Genomic DNA, 20,818 nt, shown 5'->3' with positions numbered 1-20,818 from the left:
TGGGCTGGCAAGCCTTCCTTCTGATCAGGCATGCAGACACCCATGAAAACATCAAACTCTAAGTTGAAACATTTTCCCTTGTTCTTTCTCTAGAAGAAGATAATGGTGCTCTAGTCACTAGTTTCTTCTCTATTATCTGATAGCACCAGATACCAGGCTGGCCTTTCTGCTTCCAAGTGGAAGGAACAAGTGAGCATGGACAGACATTTGTAAGGAAGAGCCTGTGCTTTGGGAGCCTGTGTATGGACATGCTACACATACCTGGTGTTCCCAGGCGGGCTTGTGCAATGGTCAGCTTCTCATGGGGGGCTTGGCACTGACAGCTTGTTTCGTCTGCAAATGGAGCAGGTGCTGTCAGAGTCTGGAAGGGGAAAAAAACCACAAAGAAAGTAAATTTGTTTCTTCCATCAAGTAGTTAAAAAAGAACCATTTAACTGTGGCAGGATGCTGTAACCAAGCTTAACGTTGGTTTGTTCCCTAGGGAGTTTTTGCTTTTTGGTCACCCCTGAGCATACAAAATTCACACAATGTAAAATGATGAGGAAAAGAAAGCTTTCCAAACACAGCATGCAATTTAATTCTTTGTCTCTGCTGAGAAGCTCAAGCATTTCTGAAGTTGGTGCAGTTACATAATTTTTCCATTTGCTCAGGTCAAAGTCAGGTTTGATGGCCCAAGCCCCTGAGTCCAAAGGCCTAAGATGCAAAATAAATTCTCCTATGTGGAAATAATAGCTGGAAAAACTAATTGGGATTTAGAAAGCTGCAAATGGGCCACCTTCTCACAAGCATCAGTTCCTTCCACTGACAAGACTTCAGTAGAGATGACTGGGACTACAAGTTGTTTTGTTGTGTTTTTATTCAGAACCTTGTATAATTTTGAGGAGCTATTAAAAATAAAGCCAAGACTGCAACCAGAAGTTCCACCTAACTAGACCTAACTGAGCTACAACTCCTTTCTCTGGTCTGACACATACCATAATAGTACTAAACTGCTCTAGCTGTGATTAGAGCACCACGAGGGTACTTGCTCTGAGGAGCTTATATCCTAAAGACATAAGAGAGTGAGAATGTGTGACGTGGCATTATCTGTCAGGAAAACTGATTACAGAAATAACATTTTCTGCCCATGCCTATGTAGGAAGTTATCAGCAATCAGAATCTCAGATATTTATTATCTGCCATATGGTCTGATGTGAAAAAAACACGCTTCTACTGCTCTTGGCTTGAAATCTTTACGAAATCATAGAAACAGCAAACTACCAGAAGCTGAGTTTTGGGTTGCTTTGTTTTTGTGAGATGAGGTGGTGGTTAAGACAAGCTGAAATATCTCACTTAATTTGCCTCCACCACGGCCTTGAAGCTGTGGCTTGGTTTGGCTTTGACAGTGACCATTTGTGCAATGCACAGTTGTTGTATCAGTTTGAGCACCTACGTTTGATCATAGCAGAATTTCTCTTCCTCTTTACACTTTTTTTTCAGGTTTTACATGCTGAATGCTTAATCACTGAGCATTTATTTTCTTTAGCATCCCCGCAAGACTTTAAGACATATCATGCCTACTTGCTGCTGACCTCTGGGCTTACTGGCACGGAAAGCTCAGAGGACAGTAGTAAAATAGCAGCAAAGACTTAATGTGACCTCTAAGGTTCACATCCAGCTCTTTCTGCTGATTTACTATTCATTTTGTTTACCGAAAGCACTAAAATTTTATGTAAATTTCTTTTTTTCTCCTTCCATTTTTCTTTCCTTTTTTTCTTAATCTCTAATGTTGCAGGAAATCATCTGAGGTAATGTTAATATCTTATTGATCAAAATCACAGCTTCTCTGCACAGACAAGGTTAAAAAAGGAGAAACTATGACCAAGTCCAAGTTTCTGTCTGGGTTTCGTGGACAGGCACTATTCATCGGGCCACCCATGCCGCACAGCATAGAACATTACACATAATCATACTGTGCCAGCTCCTTCCGTTATTTTCTAAATACTATCTTTTTGCTTCTGGCTTTGGAATTGCTGTGTGCTAACCTGTCTTTTTATCTCCAAGCAAGGTCAAGTTACAGAGCAGCCCATACAGCCTGGTTCCCGCTGGGATAAAGAGGAAGGCAGAAATGTTAAAACAATAATGGCTATGGTCTGAGGCCCTCAACTGATAATCAGATCCTAGCTTGGCAGAGGCTGTCTCCTTGGAGATTATTTGAAGAAAATAGGCCAGGTTTGCAGCAAGACTTTTTTTTTTTCCCTTAGGCAAACACAGCAGTGCTTTTTATCCATACAAACACCTTTGCAGCACCAGGATTTTTCTTTCAGTCTCTGCTCAGTGGAGAACCACCTCTATTGGCTTCCCATCCGTCCAGCTTTTGTAAACACCCATCATTAAAGCTTACTTCACGGCAGAGGGCTTAGAACCAGACTTGTCAATATTCCCATTCCTCTGTGACCTCTCAGTCATTGGATATGTAAACACATTAAATACAATAGATTAAAATCAGCAATAGTCTGTCAAAGCCACATAGAGAAATGCATAAATGCCATGTGCTGACAGATCAAGTGAAATACAGCAATACCTTCTCAATGAGTATCCAATATTATTTAGCTTTAGGTGGCCTAGAAAAAATGTTGCTGAGCTTAACAAAAATATCTTATGGGTAAAATAAGATGAGACCATTTGGTTTGTATATTATAGCATAAGACAAAATATTTTAATAAATTATTAAATAACAGAAATAATTTATCAAATCTCTTTCAGTTTATATATAAGTACTTGTATTCTTTCCAGTTTCTTGTCAGTAATAACTAGAATTGGGAGAAGAGAGCAAGTAATTGATATAGCAGCATTTCATTTTGGTTAATACATTAAAGTACTTTTAGAAGTTTGCTATAGTTTTGCCAATGATCAGATGGTTAGACAAAGACTTTGTGCAAATGTAATTGTCTTTCTCTGATAGATTTTTCCCTTCATCTGTGCCTTCATTATTTTCTAGGTATTTTCATTTTGTGGTCAGTCAAGCAAGTCAAATTAGCCTCATATTTTGGACCAACGTAAGCTTCTGAGATCTGCATCATCCTGTAGCAGGGTGCTCTATAGCCCAAGCGTGAGTTCAGTGATGTTCATCACGATCTCATTTCCTTTGTTCAGCACCTGCCGCCTCCTTGTATTATTTGATATTCTTGTACTGAAGCTTCAGTAAATTCATCCATAGTCACCTATTCCCTGCCTCTTTTCTCCTCTCAGTCACGTCTTCCAAGCTGAAGAGCTTTACCTCACTTATTTGTTCCTTATAGGAAGCTGGTCCACAAGTCTGGTTATTTTTGTTGCCCTTCCCTGTTAACTGCAAGGTGGTTCATACAGTGTTCAAACTGGTAACTCTTCCAGTTTCTAGAGCTTTAATAGATAAGAATAGAAAATTATTCACATGGTGCTCACACTTTGTTGTTATCTTTGATGACACAGCACCTTACACCTGGTGTCAGCAGGGAGACCTTACTTTCATTTAAGCAGTCCAAATGCCACATCGTTACTGTATGATTAATACGTGGTGTCTAGAGAAAGCCTTTACATGTCTTAAATGGATAAGCCATTGTAATATTAGGATTCATTAGTGACATTTACTTCAGAAGTTGTTAAAAAACACTTGCAATGCAAGTCCTGTTTCCTGGGAATGAAGATGCTGCATTCAATTATAATTAAATTCACTGCCTAAAAATGAACATATGTTAAAACATCATATCCAATAACTCTTGCATATCAGAAGCTGTTCATTCTATGGCAACTTTAAATAATGTCTTACTTGCATTCTCACAAATTCACAAAATGACTGAATGATGCTCAGTGAACTTCAGGCCATTAAAAGATGGAAGGTAGGTAAAGGGGAGCTTCCCAGCAAATGCCTCACATCTCCATTTGCACCCAGTAATTTCTTTGTAACCAATGACTATATTTAATATTAGAGACAGTAGCCAGAGAGGAGAGTACAGTGTGGTAGGTAGCCCTGAGCTGGTTCTGTGGCCGGGATACTTTATGAAGAAACTCTATGTGAATGCTAGAAGCAGCTTATTTCCAAATGTATCTTGATGCCGCCTTTTTATTATCACCCTTCATAGTCTTTTAGGCTACTGTAGCCATTTAACTTAGCTGCTAGTCAGCATACAAACATTCATAGCTTATGTTTCCAGTGGATGAAGAGGAAAGTGGTCAGTGATTTGCAGAGGAACAGGAGTCATGCAACTGAAATAACACGTCAAAAGCACAGCACCTCCACACTCACTCTTTTGTTCCTGTAAGAGGAAATAATTAGTTGTGTTATCATTTGTTTGTTTTCTGTATGGTTGTTGGGTGGTGTTTTGTTTTTTTTTTTAAATAGCAGCAAGGAAGACAGAAATATTTTTTAAATGGTCAAATGTAAACTCATCTATGCCATAGTGCATCTGCCATTATAACTCTGCCTGCAGGGTACCTACATGCAACACGTGCTAATGGAAGGAGCTACTCTTTTTTTTTCTTTTTCTTTTTTTTTTTTTTTAATTCACACAGCTACACTACCTCCCTCACTACGTGGCATAGACAAAAATGTTGTTCTCTTGGTAGAGAGAATAGTTGTGCTGTCATCTAAGATTCTGCCATCAACAAAGGCCTAAGAAAATTTCAGATCTTGAACCAGTGCAGCTACACAGGCAAACCTTGGTAGAGCAGGCTGGGCCTGTGCTTATAAAACAATTAAGCTGGTAGGCAAATTTTGTGGGAGATCTGATGCTGTAATCTCCTTGTATCTCAGAGGCAGTATTTAAAACAGATAACTGATTTCAATGGAACAAATCACAAGAGTAAGATCTACTCATATGAGATTATTTTGGGAACCTGCTCCTAATACTGGCAAACAATAATTACAGAGCAGGAAACACTGACATAATTTTTAAGGAATATTTAAGAGAAAAACACTATCAAAACTCTTGAGAAGGAACTAAAAATACATACTGAGTTTCTAAAGTATGAATACCCTTTGCAAGTGGAAAGACTATGCTAAGGACTACCGAGGTCTTCTCCTAGAGCCTCAGGAACTCAACACTGTGAAACATGAAAATCATGTTGTCTCATGTATTACCTTTGGTAACTTTGACCCAAACGGGTACATTTATGAGCAATTAAATTGTAATTGAATGTTACTGGTGGGCGCCTCCAGGTAAACTTTTCACAAACAGTTCCAATATTAACACATGTATCAAAAGAAAATCTAGCCTGTTCTCCCACAGTTCTGCTGACTCAGGGAGGGGGATGTAAACTAAAAATAGGGCAGACTAACTTAATAAGAATAATAACTTAAAAAAAAAAATCTGTTTGCAGGCATTCCAAATTGCCTTATTCTCAGTTGCTTTTCCTGGGCTTTGTCTTCAATCAAATGTACTTCACTTGTCATTAGTATTAAGTCAGTAACGATTACGTGCAAGATGCAATTACAAATTGAAGACATAATAGAAGAAAAGCGGCTTTCACTGCCTTCTCAAGAAGCACAATGATGTATATATGTACAGATTCATAATTATGAAACTAGAACAACTATTACATAATCTAGTCTAATATTTGCAAAAGGCCAAATAATTTTATTACAAGACTCCTGCATGACAGCCATGACTTTTGACTGATCTGGAACATGTTATTTAGAAAATAAAATCCATTCTAGAGGTAGGATGGGCCCCAAGTCAAGCAGAGCTCAAGTGGAAGAACTGCTGAGGAAGCACCTCAGTCTCCATGAATATCCATTAATCTCCTGAGCCCACTCCCCTGGCACAGCTGGAAGGAGCACTGTGTACCAGAGACCCAGGTAGGACTCATTGAAAGAACAAGCTGCAGCGCAGGCAGCGTGCAGGCTGTGAGCCTAGATATCCTCCTGTCCTGATGGCTAGAGTCTTAGCCAAACTGTCAGATGTACTGGCACTGAGGAGGGATATGCAGTATTTCAGGATAAAGAAGTATGTAGCTCCTTCAAGAGGGCACCAACGGTTACCAGGCGGCAGGCAGCCTGCAGACACCATCGCAAAACAAGGACATTGCAAGGCGACTGCAGAACCAAACTGCCCTTAGTGTATTTGCAATTCAAAGCTGAATGGGCCCATGATTAGCGCTGAGGGTTGGCCATGGTCAACAGACCAGAAATGTGTAACCACTGCTCTAATGCCACTCTGTGTTTTATTGATCAGACCAGAAACTGGAGATAAAGTCAGTTCATAGTTTTTGGATTTCTAAGAAAGACTAATTTCTTTTGACTTGTACATACGTGGTGTAAGCCTCAAAGGACCTAACTTCAGCTTTAACATTGGCAAGGGTTAATCTACTGAAATTAACTGAGTTATAGCTAAGCTACTGGGTGAACGTGGCCTAGTATTCAATCTCTACTTGCACTCCTACGTAAAGATACTTAATGTCTATCAATTATTTCATGGCAGATGCAGGACAGCATTTTCTATAAACCATTACTCAAAATAGAGCTATGCTGAAGCAAAAAGAAAAAAAAAACAAAACCAAACCCATTTTCCCTCCTGCACAGGAGGCACACACTCTCTGCAGTTCCCCAGCTGGCAGGCAGAAACACCCTGGGGACAACTCTTTTCCCACAGGGAGTGCACTAGGCTTCTCCAGCAGATCCCCGATTCATCCAGTGCCTTTCACAAGAGCTTTTATTTTACCTTATGCCATCTCTTTATGTGTGTGTAGGAAAGGACAGCAGATGACGTGGAAACAAAGGTATAAGCATGTATTGGAACAGACAGTTCTGGCTTCATTGAGCATCTGTGCACAATCCTGGATGTGTGGCTACACACTATGCATACTTCTTGCCCAAGCAGTCAGTATTTGGCTCCTAATTCTGTACGTCTCCTGCTCCACATCCATGCACGTGTTGGGTTTCTTTTTACAATTTATACAAATGTTATAACGATGAGGAGGGAGAAGAGAGGAACTATTTAAAATGGTTTTCTACTCCTTTTTAAGACATGACACAAACTTTCATAGTTACACCACCACCACCACAGTTTAAGAAATTGGTAGTATTCTCCTAACAAAAGCTGCTTCTAAAATAGCATTGCGTATATGCATTTGCAAGCAAGGAATACAATACATGGAATGTAATGTTTGCTCCCTGTGTTTATGTGTCATTTGTGGATCCTGCAAAAAATAACTATACTTCTGTACATCTGATGAATACATATTGCAACATTTTTTTTCAGAGACTATGGCATTTTGGAACGCATACCAATCACATATCCTTTGATGTGGTAAAGGCCAATCACAGTAGATTTTTGGTGTTGACAGGCGATTTTTATTTTTTGTTTAAGTGTGGCAAAGATTGTTACATGTCCCCAAGCGCAAAATTTGGCATGTTTTTGTGGGTTTTTGCTTTTACATAGTAGCCAACATTTATGAAAGCAAAAATTAAGCCAGAGCAAAAATGAAACTTATAAAGGACCAAGAAGATATTTGGCCAAATAAAGTCATTTTGCATTCCTCAAATGTAAGGCTCTTTACATACATATTTATGCTTGTTTCCACTTTGAAGTAAACAGATGGCAGACCCCCCAAGTCATAACATCACGTGAGAGAGAGATAGATGCATGGGACACTTTGTAACCACAATAAAACTCCCAAAATTCATCATTAGCTCCTCTGATTAAAATTCCAAACACCTTTCAGTGATACAGGAAAGATAAATATGAAGATCTATGGAAGCTCATGGAAACAAAATATCTGAAATAATTCTAGAGGTTGCATCAGCTCCTCCCAAAATACTGTTTGCAAATATGAAGGAGGTATGGCATCCAGAGATGAAAATATAGGAATCCAAGGCGTGCACACTTTTCTTGCAATTATTTCAAATTTTGTGCTTAACATTTTCTTGTTTAACAGCAGCAATCGGGAAAGCATCTAGAGGAGTCTAGTGCTCCCTTAAAGCACTATGCAGATACAGTGAGTTAAAGTACTGAAACTTTCTCCTCTACGATTCAATAAAACAAAATTAAAAAAAAAAGTTTTCCAAATGTACTCGAATAATTTGAAAACACGAACTCATATGTCCTCTAATTTCTTCTGAAAATTTGATAAAATAAGCAAACGGCTAAAGCAGCTGATACCTAAAATAACATGACAGATGTGATCTTCAGTTGTACCGGAGTCTCATTCTCCAAAGTATTATAGATTTGAGTGGTGCCAAGGTATTTGGTGCCTAATTCCTATTGAATTGGTAAAGATTGTAGCCTCTGAATCATAAGACAAGGCAGTAGAATTAAGTACAGGAACAGGCACTGCAATTTCCAGGGTGGATCTCAGATGGCCCTGATGCTTACAGTGCCTTGGCAAAACATGTTTTATCTGCCATATGGATAGGTCCTAAGTCTCCAGCTAGGCTCTCTGTCCTTGCAATGGTGAGGCTAAGCAGAAAAAACTAGTTGGGTACTTCCAAACAGGGACCTGATGCCCTTTCCTGCACAGGCAAACGGAATCTGGCCACTGGTCAAGCTGCCCAAGAACAAGTGTCCAACAGTAGCACAGATGTCATGTAACCATGATCTCAGGTACAGCCCAATATTCGTTGTGTCGCATTGCCAAGGACAGAGCAGGCAGAGCAAAAAGCACCTATCTGCTTCTTTACATCATCTTGAACATAGACTCACTTCAAATTCACAAAAACTGCTGCTTAATTCCTGCCTGGTCCTGTACACACCGTCCGTGCAAGCATAGGCCAAACCTACCACCTACCTGTCTACTCCCCCTCCTCCCTTGAAGTTGACCTTGGCAATTCAGGTGGGTTTCTGCTTACCTAGTTTCTTAAGGCTCCTTAAGTTGTGCCTGACTTTAAGTGCTGCAAAAGAGCCTGTACTCCTGATTTGGGCTTGATCTCACACTAGACTCAAAGCACAATGAGGTAGGTACTGCGATGGAAACGGACATTTCATTGCCCTGCAGTCCCTTAGTAGACCTAAGCTAGTTTTGAAAACAAGACATTGGTACTCAGGTCCCAACAGTACTTCTCCAGATGTTCTCACTGGGGCCTGTGTTGGACAACAGAGACATGAAATACAAGGAAAAGAAGCTCTCAGTGTGTTCAGGGTAAAGATGAGACCAAGCAGTAGGTTTTGAAGTTTGTTTTCAAGTAAGTTTCGATGTGTATTTGGTTCTGCTTTGTCTGCAGCACTGTCCTTATAAATTGCCATTGTTTCCTTTGGTGAACGACACTGTCTGGAACTGTCTTCCTGAACGAGGTGTGTGTTGCAATGCCTGTTTGTTTCTTGTAGGGTGAGGACGGATAATTCTCGAGGCACGCACCGATCCTTCAAGGCGCTGCCTACTTGTGGGACCACAGTCTTGTGGGACCACAGTCTAACTTTTGATCCCAAAGGAGATAAATAAATTATTAAAAAATAAGCTAATCATTTCATAAGGCTTTGTACTTACTCTTTGGTATTTCCTCCTTTGGTACCTCTGCTTGCCCCCCTTACAGGCCCTTTTATTACAGGTGCACGCAGGCAAAGCCTAAGGTTGGGATTCTCAGGCTGACATCCACAGTGCAGCAGTGCTCTGCAGCTTGTTGAAAGTTATTCGGGGACAACTGCCATACCTTGGATGTGCGTCATGATATGACCGGTAGCGATGCTTATCTCATTTAAAACAATGAAGGCCCCCATGACCAAACCATGGGAATCCTAGGATTTAAGTAGGAGAAGCAATGCTCACTTAAAAAAAAAATGGATGGGACAGTGGTAGATCAGAAACTGGCCAAATTCAGCAGTTTGGTCCAGATGAGAAACAGATAAATGCAAAACTATACAAACCAGGATTGCAGAAAGATTTTCTGTGGGTGTTTTTTCTTCACTACAAAACTGCTAAAATCACTACTATGGATAAAGTCTGTGACTCTAATTGGTTTGTTTCTCCATTGTGCATTGAGACTAAGGTACATGCGTCACGCAGAGAGAGTTTTCTGGCATTCAGCTACGTGGAAGTTAAAAACATAAAGAAGGCAAAGATTAAATGAGAGATGGACCACGGGAATTGACTGAAGCATGAATGCTTATTAATGCTCTAGTCGGTTAAGAAAACCCAAAGAGTGTCTTGGGAAAAAAATTAATGGCAATTTATATCACAACAGTACCAGGCACCGGAAAACATCAGGTTTCCATACACATTGAAACTTACCTGAGAACTGCCTTCAATGTCCCCTGTTTTCCTGCTCTTTGAAGGATACAGGGGTTTTCTTTAGTCCTACTGTGACACTTCCTGCCAAGCTAGCAGACTCCACAGCCTAAAATCAGAGGATCTAGTGGCAGATATCCATTAAAAATATTCACAGTTTTAAGGCTTTAAATAAATTACTCCTTTTTTTTTTTTTTAATGAAAAGGACGACAACTGTTGCAGAAAAGAATTAACCCCCTTTTCATCTTCTAAAATTTAGCTTGATGCTGAAGTTATATTTCTTAACAAAAAATGCTTCCTAAAATGAGCCTATATTAAGAACTTGAAAGCCCAGATAATTAATTTTAGAGATGTGTAATAACAAATGAACAGCACTAAAAAGTCATCTGTAGATAGCACAGCCTTTACTTGCCACCAGTTATATCATTCTGAGGTACCAAACCCATGCTGAGGTACCATCCTGAGGTCCAGTATAATAAAACAATACTAAATGTGAAGGAAATGACTTGGTTACTGGCCCAGCACTGTACATGCTGCCTTCAAAGGAGTGGGATCAGAGAAAGTACTGAAGGTCTTAAAAAAGATCCAATAGGAACTTGACATCCGTGTTATTAGATCGTCTGTCAAGGGGGGATTCACTTTAACTCTTCAGGACATCAGCTCTGAGTTCTTCTCACTTAAGACACAACTTGACTATGCTTGCTTGCATCACTCCTTATGCCCTAATCAAGTACAGTGTATTGCATTATACTTCAACAAGCAATTTTTTTTTCCTGAAGATAACGTAGATCTGCTAACTGACAAAATATCACTTTATAAGGACACGTTTTCCATAAACCTTTATTCAAAACTTCTCCATTGACCATTATTAATTTACTGGTACTCAGGAAGATCTAAAACATTATAATGAATTCCTGTTTTATTCATGTACTCTAGCTGTCACCTTAATTTCCACATAAATGATACTGGAATGCCTGATACTGTAAATACTGGCATCATATTGTCACTTCTTTCTTCAAAATCTTTTAAAATGTCAGACTATGTGGAGTAATATATTCAAATGGGTTGTTATATCTGAGCTTTTGACAGAGAAATCTTAGCCTGTGCGAACACACTGCAGTAACAACATGTGAGCTAACTTTCCCTATTAAAACAGCTCCAAAAGCCTTCCATGAACAAATTAAGAGTCTTCTTAAAGTTGATTCTAATTATAACACTAGCAAGTAGAAAACATCAATTTAGGTCAGCTCCAACAACTATTGCTATTTCTTATCATATGTGAAAAATGTCTCAACTACAGCATTGAATTTAATTACTGAAGTTTGATGTTTAAATACGTTTTAATTAGGACTGTGACTGAATTCTGGTGTTAAACGATCTAATTTCCAGTACTTAACTGTTGCATCAGTCATGCACTTTCACACCTTGCTGCTGCCTCTGCATTTCTCTGTGTGCATATAGGCATTTATTATTATTATTTTTCTATTGCCTTACCAATGGTGCATACCATGTCAGGGAAAAGAGTGACCATTCCTGACAGGAATAATAAAAGGTTTCAATAAAAAGCAAGAAAACATTCCAGTTATTTCAAATTAGCACAAAAAAAAAAAAAAAAAAAAAAAAAGGGCAGCTCTCAGAACCTTAACTCTCAGGGTTCAGCAGCCTTGTAAAGTTGCCAACACGACCTGAGGGAGCCTTCCCCCCTCACGTTTACCCAAAGACCATCAGAGGGGGTTTATTTTCACTATCCCTCTCCCGGCTCCCCCTCATCCTCCCGTCCCCGCCAAAACCCACAGCTGTCCCCACACTCTCCTCCTTATACCCCCGGAATCCGACAGGAAACTCCTCACTGGGCTCTGAAGTCGAGGGAAATGGGGTTCACGGCTCCTGGCTGCACCAGACCCGCCCGGCCGGGGGCACGGCCCGGGAGGAGTCGCCGGAAGGGGAGGGGGGGGCGCCGGGGCCGGGGCCGGGGCCGGGGCCGTGGCGCGGGGAGAAGCCGGGACCGGCCACCGCTCCCCGCAGCCGCCTCCTCTGAGCGCAGGCTGCCCCCCTGCATCCGTTACTGAAGACAAGCAGCTTTTTTTTTTTTTTTTTTTTTTTTTTTTTCTTCCCTTGTCATACGGCTTTACCGAGTCACATGCTTCCCATTACCCGGGCTGAGACCGCGGCTTTGTGCTCCGGCTATCCCACTCCCACGCGAGCCTTTCACACACGCGGCACACCTCGCCGCATCTTTTCCCAAACGCACCCTCATGCCTCGGGGGCTCACGGGGGCGGCGGGGGGATTTATTTTTTTTAATTTTTTTTTTTTTGGCTTTTAAAGAGGGGACGACAAACCCCGCTCCGCTGTCACTGCGCTCCCCGACGTCCCCACGCGACAAAGCAAAGCACAGCGGGGTCAGCTCGGGCCGGACTCGCTTTCCCGCCCCCACGGCGGCCTCTGCGTTCCCTCTCCCCGCACAAAGGGACCCGCCGGCAGACGGCACCGGCCTCTCCCCGCCGCCACCGCCCCCCCCCCGCCCCGCAGCGCCCCGGGAGGCAGGGGCGGGAGGGCCGAGGTGGGGCCGGGCCCGACTCACCAGGCGAGGCTGGGGGCAGGTGTGCTCCAGCTCCTCCATGGCCTCCGAGCGCCGCGCCTCAGAGGGGGATTTCGGGATACCTGTTTCTGACTCAGCATCGGGCGCGAGCACTGGCATGGCCGGCGGCACCCTCGCGCCGCAGCCGCCGCCGCCGCCGCCCGGGCCCCCGCCAGCGCGGGGCTCCGCCGTCACGCGCGTGCCCGCCCCGCGGGGGGTCTCCCCGGGAGCCGCCCGGGGGCACGGCCCCCGCGCGTCGCCATGGCAACCGGGCGGCCACCGCCCCCTCCGTGCTGAGGAGGAGGGGCGCGGGGTGTGGAAACGGACGCCCCCGCGCTTATTTGCATGCTGCCTCCTGGTTGGTTGCTGCCCCGCCGCGCCACCGCGGCTTGCCGGGCGGCTCCGCCGGGCGGCTTCGGCCGTTCCACCGCGCCTCGGCCCCTACGCTAGCGGGCAGCCTGCCGAAGGGCCTCCGGTGCGGGGCGGGTGGGTGGGTGCCCTCCTGAGCGTGGGGTGTGCCGGAGCGGTGCGGGCACTCGGGAGGCGTACGGCGTACACCTCCCGCGGGCCCGCCGGTCCTGGCCGGCCTCGGTAACTCCCTCACGGTGACCTGCGGGGAGGTCTGACCGGTTCAAAAGCGACGGCGGGAGGGAGGAGAAGTGAGGGCGGGGCGGGTGTGGTGCTGAACGGACAGCTCCCGCCGGCTGCGGGGCCGCGCCGCGCCGCGCCGCGCCGCTCGCTGCCGGTCCCAGGAGTGAACGCGGAGCGGCCGCCGTCTCCTCCGCCCCGGGGAGGGAAAAGGTGCTGGGAGCTGAAATGCCCGGGCGCCGCCGCGTATTGCGTGGGGGTCCGTTAGTGAAGTCAAAAGAACTCTGGGGACGGGGGTTCGTTTCTTTCGGAAATCCCTATTGGCGTCGGGTTGGGTTGAGTTCCTAGGGAATGCTTTTGCAAATCTGTGGTGCTAAAGAAATAAAGTTGCTTTTCAGTGAAAGGTGTTACACCAGCGTCGGTTAAAATGTCCTTCTTTTCTGCCAAGAGATGGGCAAAAGGACGTGGCCGTGACGTTAGCAGCTCCATCTCAGCGCAGCAAAACATGTCGGTCACGGACAAATACGTGAGAGTTGCCAGGCCCTTAGCGAGGAATTTGGCTAATGCCTGCCCGGGAGCCGCAGCCGCGTCTTTGCCACGCATGGCTGTGGCTTCTACACCGCTGAAGTGAAACACCCAGCCTTCTCCCTCTTAAATAGCATGAGAATGCGGTCAAGATAACTTAGTTAATTATCTTTCTAGAACAGAGAGACTCTGTCAGCTATCCTTAACCTCGGCAGCTTCATTAAAGCGGATTTCAGCAGAACTGAGCTGTGGTGGGCGCTGTGAGCGTTGTTTCTAAAAATCAGACTTCATCAGGGGGCACAAACATTTTAAGGCCATCCAAAGCTGCGAGGAGTTGCGAGACAATTGTGCCTCAGGACTCAAGAGCTAAATTTCAAAAGTCTTGTTTTTTGCACATCTGCCTAGGAGGCAGAGTGTGATACAAAAAAAAAATATGTGAGCTATGTGAAAGGGAAAGGGGTAGGTAAGTGAAGAAGAGGAGATGAGAAAGTAGAAAGAAAAGAGAATGTGAAAAGGAAAATATGCACCAAAAGAGCAAGGAAAACAGGTAGCCAACTAACTAAATCTCACAGCTGTGTCTTTTTCTCATAACTAAGTTCCTTTGTCAGTTATTCTGTGAGGACTGCTCACACATTATGAAAAGCACACTTAAGGGAAATGATTAAACTATGATTAATGCAGCACTCTGCCCAAAATTTGTAGCTCATTTTCTCAGGAAAAAAAATATTTGCAGGAGTGTTGTGCTGGCAGAAGAATATTTGGACAGCATGGCTGAGCAGTGTCAGGACCAGAGCAGCCAGCGGTCACAGGCGGCCCTTCTATAAACATGACCACGTATGCCACAGCTCTTAAGAGACGGGTGCCAGCGTGCTGGAGGGGTGGCAGCAGGTACGGACCCACCCAGGGTCAGTCTCCCGCCCTCCCTGACCTGGCGGGCCTGTGGGAGCAGAGGTGAGAGGGGAATCATAGAATCACAGAATGACAGAGTTGTTTGGGTTGGAAGAGACCTTTAAAGGCCACCTAGTCCAACCCCCCTGCAAGGAGCAGGGACATCTACAACCAGATCAGGTTGTGATCAGTGGACCTTCCTGCAGCTGGATGATTGCCAGTAAACTGGAAACATAAATTCCCTTGGCTTTTATTTATTTTGCACATGGAGGGTGAATTAGATCTTTGCTTTCATGCTGAGACTTTGCTATTGACTCTGGCTGCATTTTGTTTCATCTTTTAGAGAGATCAGCTTGTCCCATACACATGTAGCATTAAAGAGTGATGTCTCTCACAGTGGGGCTATCACCTATCCAAGTTGTGCCAGAATTTCAAGTGGAAACATAACACTTTTCTTGCTGCTTATTTCATTTCCACCTTTGGGAACACACTTTATCATCTTTTTTCCCCTTCTGTTTGAACAGCATGATGAAGAAATGGTGTGTACCTCACTAACAGAGAGAGAGGGGTAGAAATAATGGCAGAAGGAAGGTTGTGGGGTCTGTCATGTCTATCCAAAGGGAATTTGTTATAGACCATCTTGGCTCCAATGATCTTAGTCAACATATTTGGTATCTTGAATAAGATATCCTAAATTATGTCTTCTTCTAGCTGTGAGGGCAAAATGGGCTTTCAAAAGGCTGCAGCATGTCTTTGTTACCCTCTAAAATAAATAAATAAAAATTAGGTTTAACTGGAGAAGCTGAGCAGATTATCTTCTCTAAATCCTTACAAGTCAGCCAGCTTTTAAGAGAACAGTGGAGCAAGAGCGACGGGTGGGAAAGTTCATGCATCCGATTTCTTTTATGTAACAGATACCCTGCACCAGCCTGAGTACGGTCTCCTGGGCATCCTCCTGCCATTCCTTCAGAACTAGCAGGGATGTATAGCTGCTGCCTGTAGGGACTGAGCTCTTGGCAACAGCTGCTGGGGCTCGAATAGACATTCGATGCTTAAAAATCCTGTCCCAGGGTGCATAAATTAACGTTCCATGCAAACAAGCCAGGAAACCATGACCCCAATCCTCTTAACACTAATTCCAATAATTTCAAGGTCTGAATTTGATAGATAGCAAACAGGGAAAAATCTCAGCGGTTAGGAAGGTTCCCTCTGATACACGGTGGGGCTTTTTCTATATGGAATATCGGTTAGCAAACTGGAACAACTAATTCTCCAAGTAGGAAAAACACAAAAAGCATATGTTTAGGTGGTACATTTAAATCCTGTCCTTTCTCAAACTGAAAGTATTATCCCTCTCTGAGCTTTGTGAGCAGCTGAACATTATAGAGACAAATATTCTGTGTAGATTCTTACATTGAGGATTATATGTTGAGGATATTCTATATCCTCAAGCCCTCATTTTTAACTATCTCCCTGCTATTTTTAATTTTTCTTTTTCGATTTAGCCATTCACATTCTTAAAATCTTTTAGTGGAGCATTGATCAGTGCCCACAACTGTAACTAAACAAACTTCAGTCCCTTGTAGACACCAGCACCTGTAAAACCTCTGTCATGCTTTTACCATATTACACGTTAAACTGATTCTAGTGGACTAGCACTGGCAGGCCAGCATGGCTGAAATCTGGACATGAATTAGTGTGTCCGCTTCCCTCAGAGGGGTTCTTTTCTCTTATTTGATGGATTAAGAAAAGCAAGAAGCTTACTTCATCAAACTTACTACATCCAGGTTCATAGCTGTGCTGTTTAGCGTACACTATTTGCATCCTTATCTCAAGCCAAAATCCCTAGAAGGAGCAATCTGTACTTGGAAATTGTGAATAAACCCATTAAAGACCTCAAACTGCTTGAGGAGGGAAGTGATACGCATTTCACAACCACTTCACAGGGAGTGCTCTCTGCTCCTTCTCATGGTGAAGCAATGACAGAGCCTGCTATCTGCTGCGGAGTCTAACGACTCACATCCAAGCCACTTGTTAACAAGGTATTTTGGCTTAGATGCCCACAGTTGCCCAGAGACCTTACTACCACAGAGAGGTCTGTAAATGCTCAACAAAGTCTCCAGGCTAAGGACCGCGACGTTTGCTTTATTAAAGCAAGGATAGTCCATTATTCTGATGTCCTTTGTAGAAGCAGGGACTGGAATGACTTGTAATCAAATCACAAAATAGACCCTCACATAATTTCTGTTGAAACGTCAGCAGGAAACTGTGGAAAACGAGGGACCGTTAAAGTTAAATAGTGTTTGACTTCAAAGCCAAACATCTACAGAAAACATCATCGAATAAATTCTTGAATAGATGAGTTAAATTTTGCTTCAATGTATATATTTTAAATGCTGAAGGTTTTAATGACTGTCAACTGCAAGAGTTTATGAGATGGAGGAATGGCTTATGTTTGGACTAGATTAGTTAAAATACTATGTTTCTATGTATGTGTGTATCTATGTCATACTAACTCTAGGCATGCTAGAATGAGTAGTCAAAAACAGCAAAAAGAGATACTTTATTACTGAGATGATCAATTAGGTAATTCAGGTATTTTTAGACTGAGATTAAAACTTCACCTGAGTAGATTTTTTTCCTCATCTGCATAGGTGTGGAAAAAATGGAGAGAATGAAAGGTATGAATTTTAATACACTCTATTGGTTTTCACTGTCTCTGACACCACTGCTTTTCTCCTTCCATGTAATGTTGTCTGATACTGCAGCTTTAATTCATTTTTAAGTTGTAGTTCGTCATTCGAGTGGAATGCACAGTGCTTACAAACCACCACCTTTTTGTTAGAATAAGTAAAAAATATTTCCTATTTATGAAAGAGTCTTATAAAATGGTATATGGATTAAATCCATAACATTTTTTTATATGCAATGAAAGTCTGTAAATTATGAAAATAAAAATGTTAGGATTTGGTATAACATAATTTCATACCTGGTTCTTTCCATAATTCTACAGTGGATATGTGATTTTTAATAAATTCTGCATTCTCAGGATGCTTGTATACAATCAGAATAGTCAGTCTATATATAAGAGTTTAATTTAAAATGTCATGTTAATTCCAGTATGGTTTATAGATAAATAATCTGAAATCTACAAATTCTTGAAAGTAGTGGCTTTTGATGATGCCATTCATCTGTGCTTTATAGGACTGTTTTGAATAAGTCGGGCTACCCACTTTGGGGTAGGATCTTTGTGTTCTTGCTCTTTCATGAACTACTTCTATAAGCATTTTTGAAGAAAATTATGATTAATTGTGGTTGGTTTTTCACCAGGAGGCTATCTGTTTTCATTTTATTTTTCCACAATTGGAGAGACACTCACTTAGTGTGGGCAACGCTAGGTCTGTCTGTCCTGTTATTAGATTGTTGTGTCATCCTTGCTAATTTTAGCAATTGAGCTTTTAATTCCTGGGTTGTCAGGAGAGGATGAGGGATTTCTGGCAGTGGGACTTTTCCTGCTGGATGCACAGAGGATGGGGAGCACTTTGATTAGCTAACCTCTGTTGGTCATTCCCTTTCCAGAACGCCAACTACCTAGTTAATCCACTCTTATCATAGAATCATAGAATAGTTAGGGTTGGAAGGGACCTTTTAAGGTCATCTAGTCCAACGCCTCTGCAAGGAGCAGGGACATATCCAACCAGATCAGGTTGCTCAGAGCCCTGTCCAACCTGGCCTTGAATGTTTCCAGGGATGGGGCATCCACCACCTCTCTGGGCAACCTGTTCCAGTGTTCCACCACCCTGAGCGTAAAAAATGTTTTCCTTATGTCCAATCTGAATCTGCCCTCTTTTATTTTAAAACCATTACCCCTTGCCCTATTGCAATAGGCTGTACTAAAAAGTTTGTCCCCGTCTTTCCTGTGGGCCCCCTTTAGGTACTGGAAGGCCGCTATAAGGTCTCCCTGGAGCCTCCTCTTCTCCAGGCTGAACAGCCCCAACTCTCTCAGCCTGTCCTCATAGGAGAGGTGCTCCAGCCCTTTGATCATCTTCGTGACCCTTCTCTGGAATCGCTGCAACAGGTCCATATCCTTCTTGAGTTGGGGGCTCCAGAGCTGGACGCAAGGTGATCCAGGTGGGATCTCATGAGAGCAGAGTGGACAGGGAAAATAATCTCCATCGACCTGCTGGCCATGTTTCTTTTGATGGAGCCCTGTTTTTTCTTTCTTATTAGAAAGTTTTTCTTAATGTCTAACCTGAAACTCCATTGCAGCGATCTGTTGCCCCTGCTTCTTTTTCTACTGGACACAGAGAAGATATTTACTCTCTTTTGCTTTTTGTATGACTTGTATGGTCAAGATTTTGAAACAATAGTTTGAGGATTTGGAGTAGAGAGCTGACATTCAATAGGTTGGTTGGTATTTTTGTCACATCTCTCATGACTTTTCTAGACTAAACTGTCCCAGTTGTTAATAGTTTCTCTTAGGTCATATTTTACAGATCTTCTTGTTATCCTCCCTGTTCTATTTTTGGTTCTGAGTGGTGCAAGCACAGTACTATAGCTGCAATTTTACCACTACCAAGAAATATAATGCTGAGTATTACAGATCCCACTCCTTTATATACCTGAGCATACACTTCGTCTAAATGAGTCATATTCTGTCCCGCTTCTTATCGATACTGATAAAATATAATTTGAGAAAAATCTCTTTCCTATTTACATTTAAACTATGTTGTTATCCCTCCTTTCTCTTTCTTCCCTCTTCTGGCTTTCTAGATCCGCATTCTAATCCCCTTAAATCCACACAAAGCTAAGACTGCCTTTCTTGCCCATGTTTGTATTGCACTCACTTCTATAAATTTTCAATCTATCTGGCACCTTCCTTTTTCCGTAGCAAAATTTCAAACTTCTTTGATTGATCTGCAGTATTCTGTCACACTATCTTGGCAAGTATTATAAGTCTCCAACACTTTTATTTCCCTCTGCTGTTCTTGTCAACCTTTGTCTTTCCATTTGTCAATTTTTAATGCAAATACCTCCACAGTTTTTTTTCCTATACCATCTCAAATGCAAACCTAACAAGTAAAATATAAAAAAAATCATACAGTAAACTGCATTCTCGGGTTGTTGGGGGTTTGTGTTTAATATTTTGGGTACAAAAAAACTTAGTAACTTGAGGTTTTAATAATCTGGGTTGAGATACACACTTTATATAAAACAAAACATGTACTTATGCACTGTAAAATGATTATCTGTTAGCTAGTGTAGCTCTTACTGGTTATTAGGATTGTTTGACCCTAAGATCTTATTTCAGTTGCTTATAACTTTGCCACCTTTGAAACTGTTGGTCTGACATGTTACCAGCTGGGCATCTTCTACCTGGTGAGCAGTTACAGGCAACTCCTACCAGTACAATGCAGCTGTTTCTGGAAGAGATTGAGAATACTCTGCAGCTATTTTGGAGGCTTTTTCTTTGAAAAAGCAGATGATAGATTATCTTTTATTTAATAAAAAAAACCTCCAAACCTGATTTAGTTGAAGGCTGCATTAGCTACTTTTTTGATAGACTAATTCAAATAAAAGGGTGGGGGGAAGGGGAAAAAATTTCCTAAAGAAATTGTGTTTTGTAAAAACAGAATAAAACAGCCAAACTTCTGTAGTTTCACTGCCCTAGTGCAGTGAAATGTTAATGACACCAGAAGGCCAAATATGAATATGGAAAGCAATTTAGTATTTAAGATTTTATTATAATAAATGAAAAGCTCTGGCCATGTGATTAGGTTAACACGGGACCTGTGTCAGTGCCCCGAATGCATTAATAGGCTTTAATTACCCTGGCCACCCTCAGCTGGGGTGTCCCCATATCCTCTTGCCCAAGGACCAAAGAGCCCCACTTCAGCACAGCCCCGAGCTGCCAGTCCATGCCTGAACTGTGTAGTAGGAGTGGGTGGCCATGGACCCTCTTGATCTTGACCTCAACGCAGGGACTGACTTCCTGTCCTGGCCTAGGATCATCACCATGGACTTGCCTGGTGATTGCTGGGCTGTGTCTGACCCACATTAC

General features: G+C 42.5%; 1 protein-coding gene across 2 annotated transcripts in view; it reads right to left on the bottom strand.

Moving 5' to 3' along the window:
- The window catches only part of PCYT1B (phosphate cytidylyltransferase 1B, choline), a 42,114-nt gene that overhangs the window by 18,131 nt on the left and 3,165 nt on the right, over positions 1 to 20,818 (bottom strand). The window contains exons 1-2 of one of the 2 annotated variants that reach the window (XM_086766897.1): positions 12,760 to 12,978; positions 262 to 361 (exon numbers count right to left, since the gene is read on the bottom strand). In XM_086766897.1, the coding sequence (XP_086623023.1) occupies positions 262 to 361; positions 12,760 to 12,876 (217 nt within the window). In that variant the 5' untranslated portion in view covers positions 12,877 to 12,978. Of the gene's footprint in view, positions 1 to 261; positions 362 to 12,759; positions 12,979 to 20,818 lie in introns of those variants that run through there. The other variant, XM_086766903.1, reaches the window with a different exon arrangement.

Source organism: Chlamydotis macqueenii, chromosome 1 (genome assembly GCF_036417535.1).
Source record: "Chlamydotis macqueenii isolate bChlMac1 chromosome 1, bChlMac1.mat, whole genome shotgun sequence".
NCBI lineage: Eukaryota > Metazoa > Chordata > Aves > Otidiformes > Otididae > Chlamydotis > Chlamydotis macqueenii.
The sequence above is the reverse complement of the archived record's forward strand: the minus strand, read 5'-3'. Positions and strand labels throughout refer to the sequence as shown.